Raw genomic sequence first — 20777 nt, 5'->3', positions numbered from 1 at the left:
AAAACCCCTCCAAACTAAACCACTCCCTCTGCCCCCCCAATTCTAACAGAAGGATGATTTTCCCTTAATCATAATCCAACAGTAGCTGATCATGCCTGTCTTCTCCATGTTACCTCTCTGCTTCTTTTTCAAACAGACAAACAAAAGGAAAAATCAAAATTCTCTTTATACTGGGTTAATTGCCTATTTTAGAAGGTAAGGTGTGGAAAATGGCAAATACAATCCAGATATTAGTTTTGCTGCTTTTTTAGGGACGTTGGTGAGGTCCAGAGAGGGTCACAAATGCCATAAAGAGTGCCTAGAGAGAAATTTAGGCACCTTTGGCTTAACCATGGCATGTCCAAATTCCTCAGATGTTTCTGGTTTTGAGCAGATCCTCAGTGTTCTGCCCAGAAAGCCTAGTGAGAGCCAGAAATCCAGTAATTTTCCACCTAATCTCTGGAGAGGCAGTGTAAACTAGTTGGGCTCTCAGGGTTAGGATTTGTGCTTTATAGTTGAATCTACAAATCAGGTATTCTGACAGGACTGGGCATTGCTTCTAATGAAACAGACAAAGAATTTTACCACTCACTGCCTGGAGAAGACATTTGGGAGGGAGAACAGTGCACTGCTCCTTTCTTAACCCAGCATAATTCAAGCTTTCATCTCTCAACTCTAATGACCTAAACCTATGGCATCTGTCCTACAGAGACTTGTTCAGAGCCTGTGAGATCATAACTGAGGAAAATATGAATTGGTATCTTTCAGAATCAGGAGGAAACCAAGCCTGGATATTTTGCATTATGGAAAACCGATGCAGGCTGCTTCTCTGCAGAATGCATTGCCATTTCACTCAGTATGTAAAATGAAATTTCACCATTTTTTGGTATGTACAAAATGACTCAGTGTTCATTTTCAAAGTGTATACACAAGACCACTGACAACACGCATGTGTGCACTGGGTCTTGACCACAGTGTTGCTCCATAGTGTACAACAGTACTGATATGATATTCCAGGTTGAATTCTGCCAAAACCTATCCCTGAAAACACGTATTAGAGGATTAATTAATTTTAAGACCTGCTATTTTTATGTATATTTCATTCTTTCATTTTTGTATATGACGCCATTTTATAATTTTTACAAACAATGCAATTCTGTGCTTAGTTTCATTTAGTTCTGTTATCTACAGGAACTGCAATTTATTCACCAAGAGACCAAATATTGCCTTATGACTCAATCTCTTTCTCTTGGCTTCAAGAAGTAGAGTTTAGTGGAATGGTCTAAGAACAAAATCAAATACGCAGACATAGGTTTGTATGAAACTATTGAACAGCATATGAATAAAAAAGAGTATGTTCAAAATTTGAGTGAACTAAAAAACCAGCCCCCTTCAAAGCATAAGTAAATCAATCATGTAAGTTCTGCAGAATAAAATGTACTGCAGTGAAAGAGGAAGATCAAGATAATCACATTCCTCATGCTGAAGGCCCCATATATACTAAGCCCAGTTATGTGTAATTTACAAAAATAGACAAAAATGCTCAAAATAGTTCCTTGTCCCCCAAATTTGAAACAATTGAATTTTTTTTTTCTTTTTTTTTTTTTTTTCTAAGCTAGAGGTACATAAAATCCAACAAATAAAAAGTCTCTACCTTGGTTGTTTAGCCAGCATGATTGAGATCACTGTTACAGCCAGCCCACACACTCCAAAGACAACAACTAAGAACCACGGAAACTCAACTTCTGAAACAACAAAACATGAACATATAAGCAGGAATCTTCATCTCTGTTGTATCTTTAACTGCAGCCTTGTCTTCCACCACCTGAGGATTCCAAAGTGGTAAAAACTGATGAAAATTTTTGTTACTTAAATGTGAAAATTCTATGTTCAGCAGAAATAAAAACATGTTTTTGTCCTAGTTCTGGCCAGCACTTGGAGGTTCTTGGACACCCCCTCAGTCATGGTCAGGGGCGGACAAAGGGACTCCCTGCCTTCCAAGAAAAAGGGTGTGACTTCTGGTTGAAAAATGTCATGGCATTGTCTGACATTGCTTGTCTCTGCAGTGAGCATCTCTCACTCAGAGAGTGTGAACCACCCTCTCTTTTGTATACTTCTGCTATTAATATTGCTGCTTTTACTGTTTGTTTTCTTATCTCATTGCTGTTTCTAGTAAATCGCTCGTATCTCGACACATGATCTTCACTTTTTGTGTTATCAGTTCTCAACTCCTTCCCAGTGGAGCAGAAAGGGGGAGAGGGACTGAGTGAGCAGGGTGTGGTTTGGGAGAGCCTCAGTCACGGCACTGAATTGGGAAGTATCATTCCTAATCCATGGCAGCTTTTGGTCTCAGCAGTTTCCATGCATTTACGAGTCCACTGAGACTCCTTGCTAAACCAGCAAGGTTTAGCTGATTTCATAAATCTAAACAAGATTCTTATAAAGATAATGTCTATAGCAAAACCAGCCATGAGGAACATTCTGCCTGCTTGGAACATGGTATCAGGTGTCCTGAGGACATATAATGCCACAGACCATGCTAATACTTGTTCATTCAGGCTGAGAGAACATAACTAATAGCACACAAAATCACAAGCAAACTATTTTTCTCTCACAAAAACTAAGGTATGCTGGTGTCAAAATACCACTTCTCTTTCTAAAGGTTGAACATTAATTGTTTTGTGAACCAACTCAATCAACTGAAAAACAAAGCCCCTTTTATTTACCTTGCAGGTGGCTACAAAGAATTTAGAAACTGAGAAATGTAATTTAGTAGAAATGAAGAACAATGCTGATAAATGAAAGGTTTTATCTCTTAAATACTAGCAATTCCTTTATTCTTAATATTACATTGCAAATTACAAAGTATAGAGATTTTTTTTTCTAGCTTTAGTCTTAGATTTTTCTCATTTTTCCATAATTTAAAATTTCCTACAGAAATTTCACTCTTTTTTTTTTGGGCCAAGGAACACTGGACAGAAAGCTTTAGAACTCTATATATGATAAAAAATGACCTTTCAGAGAAAAAACAAAACAAAAAATTCAGGTACAAGTTTGAGCCCTGTGTTCCCAGCTCAGATTTTGACAAGACATGCTTTCAGGTATCAATAAAGTCCTATGGGGATATGTCCGTGTTAAATAGGTCTCTGAGTAACTCATTGTCACATCAGTGAGACCAGCAAATGTCCAGATCCTTCAAGAAGTTAGAATATTGCATTAGAAGACTTTAAATTATTAATACATGAAAGGTATCTAAAGTTTAATTCAGTGTTCCTGAAAGTGACATACAAAAGAAGCAAAAACAAATTCTCAATCAAGTCAGCTCACTGCTGCTGTGTGAGGTGTGTGGATTAGGATCACCTTGGAGAATCTGAGTTGCAGTGACTGAAAAAAACTGGCCTTAGACTTTCCAAGTATTTTATTCATATGAAAACCATGACCACCTAATTTTGGATAAGGTCAATAAAAAAATGCCACATGTACAGAACATTAACTGTTCCTATAAATTAGAAATGAGAACTAATAATAGGAAGAACTAAAAGGAGAATCTAGGCAGATTTTTGAAAGATAAGAGTTACAGATTGTTTTATAAAACACCTTCACTAATAAGCTGGGAAATGATGTGAAGAAGCTTATTAAAATTACTTACTAAAGACCTCATATTTTGAAGACTTAATTTAGTAGCTCAGACTTGAGAACACTTCTGGAAAAGGCACTATCTCATTCCTTCAATAGAAAAAAATGTGATTCTCAATGGCTGATTTTTCTTCTGTCTTTAACAGCACTTGAAAATGAGTACCAGTCATAAGCAAGAATGAGAAAAATACTCACTGCCCTTGACAGTATATCAGGATGATTAGAAAAGCACAGAATTCTAGAAAAAAACTTAACCAATAGTATTACAAGAAATAACAATTCTTCTCTTCCCAACTGAAGTGCTCATTTTAGATGATGAAATATGAGATTTAATTCTGGTTTAGACTCTATGAGATGTGCAATAGCAGTTACTTCTGATCTTAAAGCTATTTGTATTCTTGCTCTCTGATGATCTGTGAAAGAGTCTTGCTGAGTTTCTGAACTTATATATGGAACTTGAACATTCTCAATCTCTCCCAATGATTCTCAGGCTGGAATATCTATGTATTCAACCACATAACGCTGTGGTTTCAACCCATCCACCAAAAAGACAAGAATCACAGCTATAAAAATGCTTTGCTAATTTACCTTCTGTACAATGATCACATCCAATGCCTATTTGAGAAAATGATACATAGAGGATTTCACTGAACTCCCCAAATTTTTCAGAAGTTCGTTGTCTTGATCGGATTCGTATCTCATAATCTCTTGCTGTCTTCAGAGAGTACAGTGGAACCATTGTTGAGAGCCTGGGTTTTAACTGTAAAGACAGAAGGACTGTGATTTATTTGTTTGAGTTGTACTGGAAATTTTACACTGCTGCTTGATTTCTGAAGGCATTTTTACTACTAGGAGTTTCAAGGATACCACAAGAAGAGTTCAGAGAACATTCACACCATTTACTGTTGACTTAGTAGTCATCAGGCATTTCTGTGATTCACGGGACCAAAACCAGAGAATCCAAGCTCTAGTACAGTCAGTAAAAACAGGCAGCTTCACCCAGTTACATGCCATAAGTAGGGGGTGTGAACATCTTTCACTGATCTTTCAGGTTGTAAATCCTTTTTACTGTTATAACACATTACTGATTGCAGAATGCCAAAAATGCTGTTAAAATAACGTGGGAGTTCTAAAACTACTGCACTCTCCACTACAGATTTAATGGTTATAACCAAACATATTGCATGTTACAAATGTTTTTATTTAGAGAAAAATGTATACGTCCCCAAAATCTTCAGCTATATACAAAATGTGGTAATGGAGACCGAGTGACAGCTGGCATCAGATTGTGGTCTTTGAAACTTCTTTATTAGCTGAAACACACTTAGATACTGCTGAACATCAAACTGTTTAGGAAATCACATTTGAGGTCTTAATAGGTGAAATTTCTGCCTTTTTCTATTACACCTCTAAAAATATGCATTTTAATTCCAATAACCCTACAAAAGTATACAAAATAAGGAAAATGTGCTCAAAATAGAAATCCATGTGGCAGATATTATATTCTACTTTTACTTCAGAACCAAATATGATACCAGAAAAAACCCATCATGGCTAGGACTTAAAATATCTGGAAAACAGCAGCTTTTGGGAATTTGAAGGAAGCTTCAACAATGCAGTCCTATACTCTCTATAGCTGCATAACCTAAACTTGAGACAATATTTTTTGGTAGGTATGATCTCTGGAGCTGTCTGATCCCTGGTGACTCCAGACTCCAATGTTCTTAAAACCAACCAGTCAGATTTTGGAGAAGACAGACTGCTTTTCTCTCCTAGTAGTTGAGCATTGTGGAGATCCACTGCTGTATATCACCAATGTTTTTAACATGTGAAGAATATCCATTTGGAAACCACTGGGAAGGATATTTAATATGTGCCTATTTCATGGTATTAAGCCACAAAGAAATAGCTCACTGAAGTTTTATGGATAAGTTTACCTGCATCCCAAATAATGGTGTCACTTGGAAAAAGCCAAGAAGAATAAATCAGAGCCATTATGAAAGACTCCTGGGTGGAGCAGGATGTATGAAGTGGGGAAAGTTCAGCATTAAGTGAATAGATGAACAAACAGCATCTGTCATGGATTAATTCAAGTAAAAGCCATATGAGAGAGACATGATAAAAGACATGATAAAATTTGTCTCTGTCTCATGGATACCCATTAAGGTAACTAATAATTTGTCTCTGTCTCACGGATACCCATTATGTCAGGGTGGATTTTATTCGTTTAGAATGTTTCTCAGAAAATAATTTTGGTTCTCTTATCACTATAACTTACTGTTTTAACACTTACTAATTAATGTTTAATCTTCTTTCAATTTAGAAATTATTTATTTTCAATTAGTAAAAAATAATAAAGGCTATGCATGAAAAAGCAATGAATCATTCAAAAAATGCAGAAAAATTACAAATAAGCCTCAGTAAGGGGGGACTTAGTACAGTAATAAGTACTATATGTTAATTTTTTTATTAGTTATATGTACAAAGAATTATGGTATATTTAAGCAGTCAAGGATTATCCTTTGTGTAAAAAGCTAGTAATAACTAGACACGTATAACTTGACCATGTATAACCAGATATTTATGTCTTAATGTGTTTCAACACTCATTAGAGAAGGCATTTGTAGCAAGGAATCCAAAGAGTGAAATTGTAGCATTGTTCCAATGCTGTGATTCAGAAATTTGCTCTTGTCCTAGGCCAGACCAGGATTTTGTTCAGAAATTTGTCTTTTATGCTCTCATAGTGTCTCAGTGAATTATGGAATGTTTATATTCCTAAAATGAAAGGCTTATAAAACCTTACGCTATACACAGGTTAAGTCCAACATAATCTATAATACTTTGTCTCTTGAGGCAAGTATCACAATCAGAATTCCTTATCTGTGTTCAGAAAGAACTGATCTTGAAATACTTGCTCCCTGAGAAGAACTATTCTCAAAGCATTCTGGGATTATTGATGCTACTGGAGCAAGAACAAAGCTTTGTTAGGGTATTTATATGACTGATATCAAAACTCTTATTTAAAAAAACACCAAAATGTGCATTTTTAGAGACATATCTATATTCTTACTTTTGAACATCTGCAGATTCTAAGCTTCTTAAAGATTATTGATTTATTGCCTAAACTTAACACATTTCATACGCTTTAAAATAGAGGCTAATATATTAAGTATATATATATATATATATATCAATAGGCTAATATATTAAACCAGTATAGATAGAAAGACAGAGGACTATTAGAAAAAATCATTAGACATTATAGGCCTGTTTGGCTGTAGACTTATTAATAAGGGCTAGGTTAAAGAGAAAATGCCAAGACTGAGAAAGACCAGAAGCGAGGAGAGAGCCAAGGTCTTTCACAGGTGACGGCAAGCAAACCAGTTTGACTACATTTCAACTGGTAAATCTGGCTATGTTCAAATTATTAAAATTTTCCTTTTGTAGTTAAAGACAAATTTGTAATAGTTTTATCTGTTTTTTTTTTTTTTTTTTTCCTCTGGAAAAACACTGAACCTGGGTTTCACTTGAAGGGCTTGCTTCCCAATGAATTTTTTTTTTTTTTTTTCCAGTTAACTCAGTTCATATTAATAAGAAAGCAAAGGAAGGTTCTTCTCTGACATTGGTTCTTACTGCATTGAAGAAGAGCTCTCCAAATGCAAATATGCCATGACACACTGGCATTTAGCCTATGCATTCAGGTAAGATGGCTACAATATCTTCCCTGTAACAGAAAAAGCTAACTATATAAGAATTTAAGTGATTTTCAAAAAGTAAACTTAAAAGATTTGTAATATATTCTTTTATGTTTTCATAGACTATCCAAACCCAAAAGTTTACAGGTACTCTGAAAAATCTGGATTGACATGGTGATATTTACCAAGCAAAATATTCCTGTTCAGACTACTAAAACATCATGCACTTTTTAAATAGCTGAACCTTAAGAAAATAATAGATAAATATTTTATCCTTGAAAAAACTTGCATATATCTGACTCTGCCTATACTTACTAATCTAACACATGTGTTTCTGGGTTTTTCATTATCCTGCCTGTCAACTATCTTGACACATAAAGTTACAGTACTTGCTAGAAAATGTCAGAAAAAACATAGGCATATTGTTTAAGAAATAAGGCATTGTCTAATTAGCAATTAGAAACATGTTTTTCATAGTGGTACAAGAGTGTTAGGGATAGAACAAGCCTGCACTGCACTACGACTAATGTATAATAAATATTTGTTTCATACCTCCTTCCATTTTGTCTCATTAACTTCTTTGTACTGCAATTCATATTCCAGAGTAATCCATCCCTTCCGAACATCTGCTGTTGGTGGTGGATCCCATCTTACCTGGATATCCCCATGGATTCCAGTCTGACTAGTATTCAGCAGAGTCCAGTTAAGGTGGACAGGGGGATCAGGTAGTACTGTTTAAACAGAGTATTTGGAATAAAACAGCCAGTTTCAATGTGAAATGACCATTCTTGCTACACACTGATAAATTATTTCAGGACTTAAAAAGTATATTAACCATGTATTTTTTATTAAAATAGAATATATTGCAATGTCAAAGCTATTGCAAGCTATAACAAGAAGGCACCCTGGCAATTGGCAGTAGATACGTTCTGCACAAATCTCACCCAAGCAACTAATAAAGGAGTTTAAAAATGTATTGCCTATTGAAGTATATTTCTATATTTCTGAATAGCAGATTATAAAATACTAAACAATTATCCATCAAAATTTAAATCTAGAGTTCTGACTAGAAAGAAAAGCAATAATTGGAGTAACACAGAAAGACAAATATTTAGTAGCTAATACAGAAGCACACTGAAAAATTCTTGTATTTGAAAAATGAATCTAAATTTGCTCAGCTGAATAAAAGAGAGCATTGGGTATTCTAATCACCTGTAGGAATAATTATCTGGATATGCAGTTAATGGTGGTACACTAGTACTCTGAACAAGCAATAACATCTGTAAAGTCCCAGGCAGTCAAAATTCATATTGCCATAAATATAAATCCTAGCTTAGAAATACTAGACATCCTGATCCTTTAGATTACAGTTGATTCAGGAACAAAATAGTGTTTGGCTTCCAGAGCTTTGCAGGATCAAGGTTTTAATGCCAACTTTGCTCTACAAGGAGATGTAGCATCCATTAGAAAGGACTCAAAGTGAAAGCAAAGACAAGCTCATTTGAGCATGCACACATTTGAGAGACCACTATTTAGAAAATAGTATTTAGAAAAACAAATCACATATTTGCTTTTATCCTTTAGGCTTTCTTCCAATCTAGGCAATATGGCAATATTTTCTGGTGTGGATCACATTACAGTGTTACAAAATCAAATCCCTTCCCATGTATCATATATTTTAGGTACTAACTTTTTGAAAGGCACTATTTAAATACAGCCTAAGTAATACAGAAGCTTATACAGGTAAGATACATAATGGAAGCATACCTATTTCATCAACACTGAAACATTTTTTATCATATACTTCATTTTTACTGGCAAGTTGAACACAATATGGTGTCCACACAGAGGTGTAGGATGCATTGAAGTAACAGCTATTTTGTCCTGAAGTGATATAATCAGGGCATTCTTTCCAGTCTTCCTCATTACTAGAATGACAACAAAAATGCAATATTTGTGAGAGAGAGATTTACAGACCATACAAAGTACAAATTGCAGATGTTACAAGACACAGTACTGATAAGTTGTAAAATGTATGAAAGGGATAAAAACGTCAATATTGATGGTGATTTACAATGACACCACTACTGAAGAAACCTGCATAACTGAGTTCAGGTACTCGTGTACACTTAGTGGTCTGGAAAATAGTTAAACTTTAAGGGGCCTTCTTACCCAAAGCATTTTATGATTCTGTTATTCTATGTTTCTATGATTTCTGAGATGTCTCAGAGTAACTAAGAAAGCCAGCCTTGCTATTAGGCCTAAGTCTGCTATGCAAATGTATCATTACCATCATCAAAAAGCATCTGTAGATCAAAAAGATCAAAACCCTGTTCACTAGAGGGAACAGAAATGCACAACCTCCTATTCCTGTGAACAAAAGGCCTATTTCCTTAATAAGCCATTACTGGTAATGTCTATGTCCTTTTTCCAGGCTAATGTCCAGGCTAATCATTGTAGCAACATGAAATTTAAAAAAGCTTAAAGTGGAGCTGAACCATAATTGAACAGGACTCAATGGAACATTATCCCAGTATCAGAGCAGTCTTTTCCCCTGGACCTGTACATTCAGACTTTATCACAGCAATTGATCAATGGGGACTTCATGACACTTTAATAAAAATTTGAAAGGGCCTGTATCCAACCTCCACATCTGTGCACACATATAAGGAATTTCAGTGTTGCATGTTAGATGGATAAAGAATAAACCGAAGTTGCCTATTAAAAAAATCATTACCCAAGCCATATAGTATTCAGTTTTGGATTCTGCAACCTGGACCTAAATTTAGTAAGAATGTGCTCTTAATTACCTGTCAAATAATGCTCATTGCTGCAAATTGCTCAATAACTACCAATAAATTCTAACTTTGGAAAAAAATGTACTTAAAACATGGGTTTATATCCTTAAAAACTGTATGGCTCATATCACAGCAAAAAATTAACAAGTAGCAACCTAACAAGCATGGCAAAATAAATTATTTTTCTCTTTTCCCGTTTCAGCTTTTATTACCTCTTCTTGTACAACAGCTGTAGTATTCTTGGAACAGTGAGGTTATAAAAATTTCCAGCAGTCCAAAAACATGAAAATGTCTCCATTTCAGGTGATCTGCATTTGCTGATTTGTGGCCACTGCAAGAGATCTGTCAGTAAAAAAAAACAGGGGACAGAAGGATACACATTAAACAAATCCAAACCCCAGACTAATCTGCTGTTAAAATGAAACTCAGCACCTTTAAAGAATAATCAAATTTTCTTCCAATCCCGTATGTACAATGAGGCAAGATTTAAATTCTTACGTGCATACATGTAGATGACTATAAAAGCCATCAATTTGAAAGATGTGTCAAGCTCTCTTTTGTACCATGTAGAAGTGATAGTGTCACAGCCTGATACTCAGCATAGGGATTTGTAACTGAATAGCATAGAAAAGTCTGTTTCAGATGGAAGGGACCTAAAACAATCATCCAGTCCAACTGCCTGACCACTTTAGGGCTAACCAAAGGTTAAAGCCTGTTATTAAGGGCACTGTCCAAATGCCTCTTAAACACTGGCAGACTTGGGGCATCAACCACCGCTCTAGGACGCCTGTTCCAGAGTTTGACCACTTAAAGAAGATTTTCCTAATGTCCAGTCCAAACCCCTCAGGTGCAGTTTTAAAACATTCCCACCTGTCCTGTCACTAGCCCTCTTATCAGCTTTGCTTCCCTCCTCAAGATGCCGTCAAGGACATTCAAATTTTCTTAAACTGCAGGGCCCAACACTGCACACAGGGAGGTCACACCAAGGCTGAGCACAGTGGGCTCATTGCCTTTGGACTAGCTGGCTGTCCCCAGTTTGCTTAGTTCAGTACAGATAGACCTGAATTAGCACTTCACTTGCTTTGAAGAAGGTGTGGTACTGCAGAGCTTCCACAGCTCACCACAGAGACTCACCACAGCTTAGCACATACCCAGCTGATGCATTTCTGTCATGACAGAAGCTACCTTGAGCAGAGCTAAGGTTTGTGTGCACAATGCTGTGTGAATATAACCTTGTTTTGAGGGAGATAAGGGACTTCTGAGCATGGGCATGTTCTGCCACATGCTACTTCTACATCCATAATTTCTAATCTTTGTCAAAACTGAAATGATGAAAGCTCATAAAATGACTGCTACAGTAAGTCAGCCACATCAACCCTTGTGAGAAGTACAAATGCAAAAGTTGCAGGTATGACTCACTGCTTCCAAAGTCAAGCCTTAACTTTTTCCTGATTTTGAAGGTTCTAATTGCCAGTGTTCCCTATTTGGCCTGAAAAGCTTTCAGAGGATGATCAAATGTACATGGAATTGTATACCTCTCTTCACAGATTATCTGGGAATACGATCATTTATTTAAAAAAATTTATCCAAAATGCACTTAAGATGCAGATGTTAGTCAGGTATTTATGAGTGGTGAAATGATCCCTGAAAAGGGAATAACATGGTACTACTAGACCCTGCAGGCAAATTTCTTTGCAAAAGTTTTGGAAGTATCAGAATTTCAGACAAGATAAAAGGAAGAAATATGTTAGTGTCAGGGCAGGGAAAACCTGGAATAAATTGCCCAGAGGGGTGGTAGATGCCCCACCCAGGAAACATCCAAGACTAGGCTGGACAAGGGTCTGAGCACCCTGGTCTAGTTGAAGACATCCTGGGTGATTGCAGGTGCGTTGGACTAGAGGATCTTTACAGGTGCCTTCCAGCGCAAACCATTCAGTGATTCTGTGATTCTGTGATAATACTTGATACAAGATATTTTCCTTCAAAGTCAGAAAAAGTATTAAGATACAGTATCCACAAGCACAAGGCACTTCCTGCTACACAGGAGGATATTGTGGCCCTCATGAACGCTGACCCCTTTATTTATGGCTCAGACAGACACAGCCACTGCACGCCTGAGCAATCTGTATTTCTCAGGCTCAATGGTTTAAATTGTGTACTTTATATTACACATCGCCAAGCATCAACATCAGGCCCTAATACACGAGTATTATGAATTTCTGTTTTGCTCATCCCATAAAATGGTCTGATTTTACACTTTGGACAATGAACAAGGCGTGAGAACATGTCTGTAAATAGATTTCACAAGCTGGTTAGATTAAACCTCTCTGCCCTCCCCTTCCCTCTCCTGCCTCCCCAAAACACTGAGAATACATCTTGCCACCCTAAAATAACTGAAGTTTGACTGGAAAGATTTAAAAAAACTGGCTTTTTTCTTAGCCAGCATGTTCTATTTTACTGAACTTTAAATAAGTTTCAGTTTAAAACTGAAATAAATTTTGAAATGAACTGTTGCTGCAAAGGGAAAAAAATGGCACTGTTCTTTTTCCAGAAAATATTGAAACAGAACATTTTTACTACTGTGTCTAATTTTTTTAATGTGATATTTAGTGTTTGACAGCTTTAGCAAAACTTCAACATGCTCCTGGGATTGACATTGATTTGAGCTTTTACTCAGTCTTACATCATTTGTCAAACAATTTCCATGTAGTAGATGTCTTTGTTAGAAACAGCACATGATCACGAAACTACAAATCGTTGTAATATAAATCCAAAATAAAATAGGATAAAAGATTCAAGAACAGTATTGTGTTTATAACTTTTAAAAGTGCGAGTGTTCCAGCTTTCAAATTTGAATTTTCTTATTTAATTGAAAATCAAATTATTATATAAAAGCAAAACAAAGGAAAAAAAGTTCCAAAGCAGAACAAGAAAAATGAATTAAATTTTCTGCTTTTACTTCAAAGACATGAATAAAATTGCCTCAATTGCATAATACCTATAATCAAAAAGACACATGTCATTCCCTTTTTCTATAAACAGATAGTGTGCAAGGAAGTACATGCTATGGTTTTTCCTGTTTCTATCCTCAGCTACATGCAAATATAGTTATTTTTACTTCAACACATTAAGAACTTGAGAAAATGATATATTGGAAAACTCTGCTAAATTAGAGTATTTCTGTTGATGTATTCATAGCTGTATTTATAGCTAGAACATACAATATTTAAAGATCATGCAGACCATGTTCTCATCTGTAGGGGTAAATAAAGTCACACTGTCACTTTTTCACATAATGAAATGAACTGAATTGAATCAAACTTCACTTAGATTTTGAGAGGTCCAGCAGAATCTTAGATATAGGCTCTACCATGTCTTAATAATAAATTCTCTGGAATTTACTAGCTTTATACACACTTTCAGATGTACAAACTCTTTTATGAAAAGAGATCATAGCACAACCAGAATGGCATCATTTACAATGGAGAGGATTAGAAATGCAGAATACAGATTAATATTTGGTTTCTTACATCCTAACTTCAGAGGAATGTATCCCCAGGTCTCTCTTTTCCACTTCATCATGACAGGACCATTAATCCTTTCTCTCAGAGATGTCCCTTGAACAGTCCTAAGAATTTTTGAACAGGGAGTATTTTTGTTTGGGATTCAGTATTCAGTTTATATGAATAAATATATTTTTATTTTATGACTATTTGAAAGAAATATTATCTTATGATAAACATTTCCAGTTTCTGTGTCAAGTTTCCAGACACAGATTTGGTGACTGACTGAAGAAAACTTTAGCATATTAACTTGTGTAAGGCTTGGCATTCCTGGGGTAGAGCTCATGAATTCCTTGTTTCCCACACAAGTCAATTATCAGCATTGTCCACCCTGTGTGAGCTCCATCTGAACAAGCTGTCCCAGAATGTGATAACTGTAAGCAATAGCTCAGCTGACTGCATTTAGGCATAAAGACAGCAGGGTACTGAAAGTACCCTGCTGCCAAACCAAGATTTTAAATAGACTAGAAGAGCAAAACAAAGAAGAGCAAAGCAAAGCATGGATGCACACTTGCTCATTTCCTATCTAATCCAGTAAATTCCAGTCAAACTGTCATTAATAAAACCACTCGCTTTACTCAAGATAATGGCTTGACCAAATATGCCATTTCAATAGGAAAAAACATGGAAAAAAGCATCAGAAGGCTAATTCTTTTAGAGACTGAATTTACTTTTTTAATTTTCTTTTTCTTCCCCCTTCCCGCTTAAAAGTCCCTCTAATAAAATATAAGTTTAAAAGGAGCTGGAAGTCTGGAAGAGCAAAGAACTGACATATGTAACTAGGGTGTAGCAAAACAGTTTATCATCATCTTGGAGAAAGTCCTACTGCCACCAGACCTCTAGTTCTTCTGCAGGGACAATAGCGGAGGAGTACACAAATTGTAGAGAAATATTCCATTTATTGGTGTAGGACTTTGGTAGGTGACATGATAATAAGCATATGACTGATTGATAAAAACCACATAAAAGGGGCTGCACTTTTGCTGAACAAAAGGAGGTATTTATAGTTGTGAATTTTAGAAGCTTCAAGTAGAATTATCCATTATCAGAATTTCCTGTACCAGTCAAAACTACAGCAAAGTTAAACTCACAGAAGAATAATGTCTCAATATGCAAATCATTGATAAATGAAATCTTATGCAACAGCACATCTCTTCATTTAATCCATTCTCAAAGCACAACAATGTGTCACTGCTAGAGTGCAATAGAGAAAGGTGGAAATGGTAATACAAAGAAGGGAATTCATTACAGTTAACATTGAAAACAGCTATGAAGAGCTGGTGTGCAATTTCCTGCAGCTCAAATTTGTACATTGGCAGTAAATGCTCCGTCAATTAGGTCCTGCTCCTGAATCCACCAGGCTCATCAAAGGTTGGGTCACTTAATAAGAGCCAGTTGATTTCTGTGCTACCAGGAAATTCTAATTTGTTTAAATTAGGCAGAAAAATGAACCACATTTGGTGTCAGTGGATGATATGTTAAATAGGTGCAATCTAGTACTAATAAATTGTCAGACATCCTATACAGAGAGCAGAAGATGCAGTACAGGGAGACAACAACCAGGTCACCTCCTCATCAGGCTGCCTACTAATCTGACCCAGTTTTTGCCCTAAGTAAAAGGGACCCATAAAGGACCAACCAGTTCTGGAACAACTTTTTGTGGAAAAGAATAAAATGTATTTAGTATCAGTGATAAATCAGATCCTTTTGTACAAAATACTTGACAGAACAAAGCAAAGCTTAATAACTCTGACATGCTGCATCACAGTGAAAACAGAATGGAAATGCTCTGTAAGAGAACATTATGCCCATGGAGTAAGTCTAAATATTTCAATAGCTCATGATAAATTCAGGGGTTTTTCTTAGAAGAATGAAAGTGGGATGTTTACCTCTACATTGAACATTAATTTGGTGACTGCTACCTCATAATACATTATGTAGACATCCCTGCAAAACGGATAACTATTCTGGCTGTTTTTTCAGAAAAAAAACCAAACTCTTTCCATCTTTAGTCAAGTAGTCTGACATAGTTAAAAGCACAAAAGCCAGGAGAAACAGAGCTTATTCCATAGCATAGAAGTCCAACAGCTGTGCTGGTTTCCCACACTCTCTGTGCTATTAGGAATCCACAGAACAGAAACCAATGTGGCTCACACATGTAAGGGCAGTACACACAAACAAAGTAAATATAGCTCAAGATTGAGGGAAAAAACAATCATGCAGCATTACTCAGTACCATTGCCCATGAGAGTACACGGAAGAGAGTGGTGTGCACATGTGCCACGTTCCATGGTACTTGGTATGTGCTTTTCAAATCATGCCCTCCCACGTGCAGTGGTGGAATCAAGTGATTTCTGTTGCAGGTAATTGCTGTCTACTGGCCTGCCTTCATATACAACAAATAAAGAGAAGCAAAGCCAAAGGTCATGGTAATTGTAAATGAAAGGCAGTTAATGTAACAAACCAATTTCCAATTCTCTCTTAATTGCTTACATAGTTGTAACTTAAATTGAAATGACCTTTTCAAGAAATTATGTACAAAAAAAATTAAATGTGTAATGCTTTTATCTGTTACAGCCATTGTTGTAGATGTTCAGTATTGACTAGCACTATGTGGTAGGGCATGTGAGGAAATATGGAAGCACAAATGAGGTCCTGTGGTCAAACAGAAAGTGCAATCAGCAAGCACCACAAAAGGTCTTCCATGTCCTTCTCAGTGCAAACAAATTTTTCAGTACTGATGAAAATTTTCAATATCCGTCTTTCTCCTGCATATGTACTAGCAATTTCTGGTCTGAAGCCCAGTTCAAAGTTAACAGCTGTCTAAAACCAAATGCATTGCTCCTCACCGTGCAGCGATGAGGGGTTATCCTTGCTGAGATGTGGGCCCTCCAAAACCACCAGAGACTCGTGCTCAGAACCAGCACCAGAAAGAGAAGCTTTCCAGAAAGAGAAGCTAAAGTTCAACTTGGCATTCCCATTCCCTAAAACCGTCCCAAACTCTAAGAGGAGAGTACTCAGAGGACATGGGGAGTAAGACTGCCAGGTTTAAGAACTGCAACTTGACAAACAATGAAAAGTCACTCTAGGGCACATCTTAATTCTCCTGCCTAAATGTTGCCACTTACTTCTCTTGTTTTAACATTAGCTCCCTTCCTATAAACAAGACGCTGTGCAGGTGGGGCACTTTGACTGCACTGCAGTGGCCACTGGCTTACTGGGTAAGGGTAGCCAGGTCTCGATCTGACCAGGGGATAAGGAGGGACCAAGCCTTGAGCCCCAGAGCCTGGTGGAGGTGGCTGTGGCATGGAGCCCAGGGTGGGCAGGGTACTGTGGGGCGCACCTTGCAAAACCTGGCAGCAGCAAATACCTGTGCAGAGGTGTTAGGAAAGCAAACAGCACAAGTGCCAGCCTGATAACAATACAGAGAGTGTTTTAACAAAGGAAAAGCTACAGCACAGCTAACTTGCAGTGGAGTAGACAAATGGAGCCAAAACAGCGAGAAAGAGAAAAAGGAGAACAAAGACACAGGTGAAAAGAAGAATGAGAAAATGACACATTTGGAAAGAAAAGCACAAGAGGGCATATGGAATATGACAGGAAGGCAAGTAAGGGCAGCAAAAGACTTGAGGTAAGGTAGAAAAGCATAACATTGAAAAACTACAAATGAAACACGTGAGCTGATGTAAGCCTGCAGTCACTGTTACTCAGTTCAAACAGCGAAGACAGCAACTTCTGGGTCTGGCACATGCATAACCTGATAATGCAGAGCAGAAACTGCATGTGCCTGGGATCATCCAAGAGAGATACTAAGGTAACAGACTGGAGGAGAAAGCAGGTGGTTGCAAGGGCAGTGTGAAAAGTCAAGCAAGCACTGACAAAAGTCAAGCAAACACTGATACAGCAAACCTGTTTAAGGACAACTGCAAATAATGACAGCACAACAGAAAGACTGAGGTCTTCCTCACAAATCCAGGTGTCAAACATCAGGTCTAATACAATCAGTGCTCCGTGAAAGCAGGGCTGTGAGTTTGCCAGGTTTCACTCACAGCCAAGATGCAGCCGTGCACTGACAGTGATATTATATCCCAAACTCCATGGGTAAGATGACAATGACACTATGTCCCAAACATCATCAAAACAGTGCTGGTTATGCAGAAATGTGTCCTGATATTTCTTGTTGTTTATTTCCCATCCACACCCTTGTTACATTTGAATGAAGTAACTCACAGAAATATGGCCCCCAATCTGGCCTTGTTCTTGGCATTCAGTCCTTTTAATTCACACTGCTTTTGAGAGATCAGAGTTAATCTCTGAATTCTTGTACTTTCTACTGTTAAACTTTCAAGTTATTTCTGACTTCTGCAGATTTTAACCATTCTTCAAAACTACAGCTGTCTGGTATATTTGCAGTATCTCTTTCATACATGACAGAAAAATCGTACCTTGTACTCTACAGAGACCTTTAAACCATCTCCATTTGAAGCAGTAAAATTTGGTTTTTATTCAAGGGAACCAAAAATTCTAGTTCTATCCACAGAACAACTATCTGAATATCTTTGAAGGGCATTCCAAAAAGGCAGCAACAATTTGTTCCTTAGTCCACCCTGTCACAGTCACCATATAGCAATTAAAAAACTATGGAAATAAAGATGATATGGGAAGCTGTTACTAGGAGGGTCATTTGTTACCTTCAGCTGGAGTGAAACTCCAAAGGATTTTGCTGAGCCATTCCCTGAGAAGTGCTACTACAAAAAACATCCTAGGCAAGCAGGGTCACGGACACTCAACAGAAGCTGAGTCCTCAAAGCCCAAGGATTCCTGTGGCAGTAATGATTGAAAACTTTTTGAAGATGGCAAATCTAGTGATTCTTCCCAATTCTTCATCATGACACCCGCCCAATTTCATCTTTAGACATACTGTGAAGTATACAGGGACTTATAAGGTATTTTCACTCTTTTTGCATCTTTAGGCCATAACACTTTCTTTTGGATCCCAAAGAAAACTTAATTGAGTATTTTAGAATACTCTGTTGTGCCATATTTCCCCTGTGCTTTTAAAAGTGTCTGTTTTATTACAGTGGCCAGGATGTTTATTCATTCCACAATTCAGAGCTTTATTATTGCAGTGAACTGTGAACTATAAGCTTCCAACTTCAAAGTGAAATTTAAAAATCAAACCCTAGAAGAATAAAATATTTGTTTTCTCCTCCTTTTACCTTCAAACCTAACAAGAATATGAGTCTTTGCAGTTTTGCAGTAGTTTTGCTTTTGTAAGAATGCTCTTTTTTGTAGGTTTTAAAAGGAAAATCACTGTGACGATAGTTCTGTCTCCTCTAAAGCAAAGGTCTAGTAGGCCTACTATGATTGTCCTTTTAATAGTATTTATAAAGCAACAATCTCCACTTCCTAATGGTCAGAAATGAAGCCAATATTGTGATAGATAATTTAAAAGTCCTGCTAATTTACAAAAAAAGAGTTCTATTTGGAAAAAACTCAACTAAGAAACTGGAGTGCCAAGCAGTTCTCACAGCCATGACTTGACATATGTGTTTTGGGTCCCAGCTGGATTCCTGCACATGAAAGGAAATGTATGTGACACAGCTGTAAATTACAAACAGTGAGTATCTGAAGTTCTTCCCAAAATGGGAAAGTTGCTGAGCTGGATGCATCTTGACTTTATCTGAAATTCAGGATGATGTAAATACCAAACAAGAGAAGAGCTCATGTAAATGATGTTAGACTGATGGAATTAAGTCAACAGTGGAAAAACACACCCCCCACCCCCAGAAGTACTGGCAATTCAGCACTAGGATGAACAAAAGACCAGAGAACATACAAACGGGGGACACTTATGACTCAGAAGTGAGTTGGGCTTAAGGGAATAACACATATTTTCCTTCAGCTTTCATTTCTGTTATCTGGCTGCGAACCTAAAAGATGTTCTGATAATCTCTATGGCACTGGGTGGCCAGTAGTAAGCCTCCAGACTAATCCTTATTTTACTACTGCAGAGGAGATTTGGACAAAACAGACATATTCAAAAACACAGTGGACAGATTTACAGAGGATTTTTTTTTTTTTTTTTTTTTTACAGACTGCCAAAAATTATTTATTTACATTATGTATCCTCTGCTGAACTTTACTTTCTCTGGCACCTGTTTTGTCTTTCTAAGAATCAGTGCTGTCAGCCCTGAGCTTCAGAGCTTACACAGCGAAGGCTCACAGACAGAATACTTGAAGTACAGTACTTGAAATAAAGGCTCCTGAGATATTCTTGAAGTTTGGTGGCTATTAAAGAATGAAACTTTCCCATCTGGCTTGTTTTCCATCTTCCTCCAATGACATTTCATAAACTAATTTTTCAAATGGCTACAGGAGGTGTTTAGAGGGAAGATGTAATTTTTAAAATTTGAAAATACAGACATTTCCTGACAGGAAAGAAACCAAGCCCAAACAGTCAAGTTAACTAAAGACGAACCTAGGTCTCTTGAATTACTATAGTCTTTAGCATGCCTAAGAAGACTTCATTTCTGATAAAAGCATAGACTTTTAACAATACTATGCCAAGGAGTGGTTCATTCCCCTGAGTGCCATTCATGCAACAGTTTTCATGCTTTGTTAAGATTAACAAAAGATTAATAGACACTATCAATAAGGGAAGATCTAATGAGCCTTTAAAACAAAGAAATAGAGGTCAGTCAGGAAGATCCTTACGTACCATTTATAGTAACACACTTCCTTTTCCTCTAGGAGCTCTCCAGTATGCAACTAAATGTTCAGTAATGAACATTTTACACACAATACATCAAGAGTTTTGCAACTGCCCTCATTCAAGTTATCATGAAACAATTACACATCATCTCCCCAAAATTACTGCTTTTTGCAGGGGAGAAACAGGAGCAGCAGAGAGGTTTGCTTTGGGAGCCTCAACTGAGTTCAGATGGATGGAAGGAAGAACAGTTGCTAAATCCAAAATGGTTACTCAGAAAATCCTGCCATCAACAACTTGCTTCAATGTGTCAGACACACATGAAACACACACTAAGTGCCGGTCAGTTAGAAAGCTCCATCTGCAGTCAGTTTTCTAGATGCAGGTGGTTAGT

At 36.9% G+C, this 20777-nt stretch overlaps 1 protein-coding gene across 3 annotated transcripts in view; it reads right to left on the bottom strand.

Annotated features, from left to right (window-relative positions):
• GHR (growth hormone receptor) overlaps positions 1 to 20777 on the bottom strand; it is a 115072-nt gene that overhangs the window by 3826 nt on the left and 90469 nt on the right. For 2 of the 3 annotated variants that reach the window (XM_041489295.1, XM_041489296.1), the window contains exons 4-8: positions 10321 to 10450; positions 9078 to 9238; positions 7863 to 8041; positions 4204 to 4375; positions 1634 to 1724 (exon numbers count right to left, since the gene is read on the bottom strand). In XM_041489295.1, coding sequence (XP_041345229.1) covers positions 1634 to 1724; positions 4204 to 4375; positions 7863 to 8041; positions 9078 to 9238; positions 10321 to 10450 — 733 coding nt within the window. The remainder of the gene's footprint in view (positions 1 to 1633; positions 1725 to 4203; positions 4376 to 7862; positions 8042 to 9077; positions 9239 to 10320; positions 10451 to 20777) is intronic. The other variant, XM_041489297.1, reaches the window with a different exon arrangement.

The sequence above is a fragment of the Pyrgilauda ruficollis genome, unplaced genomic scaffold, assembly GCF_017590135.1.
Source record: "Pyrgilauda ruficollis isolate IOZ18807 unplaced genomic scaffold, ASM1759013v1 scaffold92, whole genome shotgun sequence".
NCBI lineage: Eukaryota > Metazoa > Chordata > Aves > Passeriformes > Passeridae > Pyrgilauda > Pyrgilauda ruficollis.
Note: the sequence above shows the minus strand (reverse complement) of the source record. Positions and strands in the feature narration are given on the sequence as shown.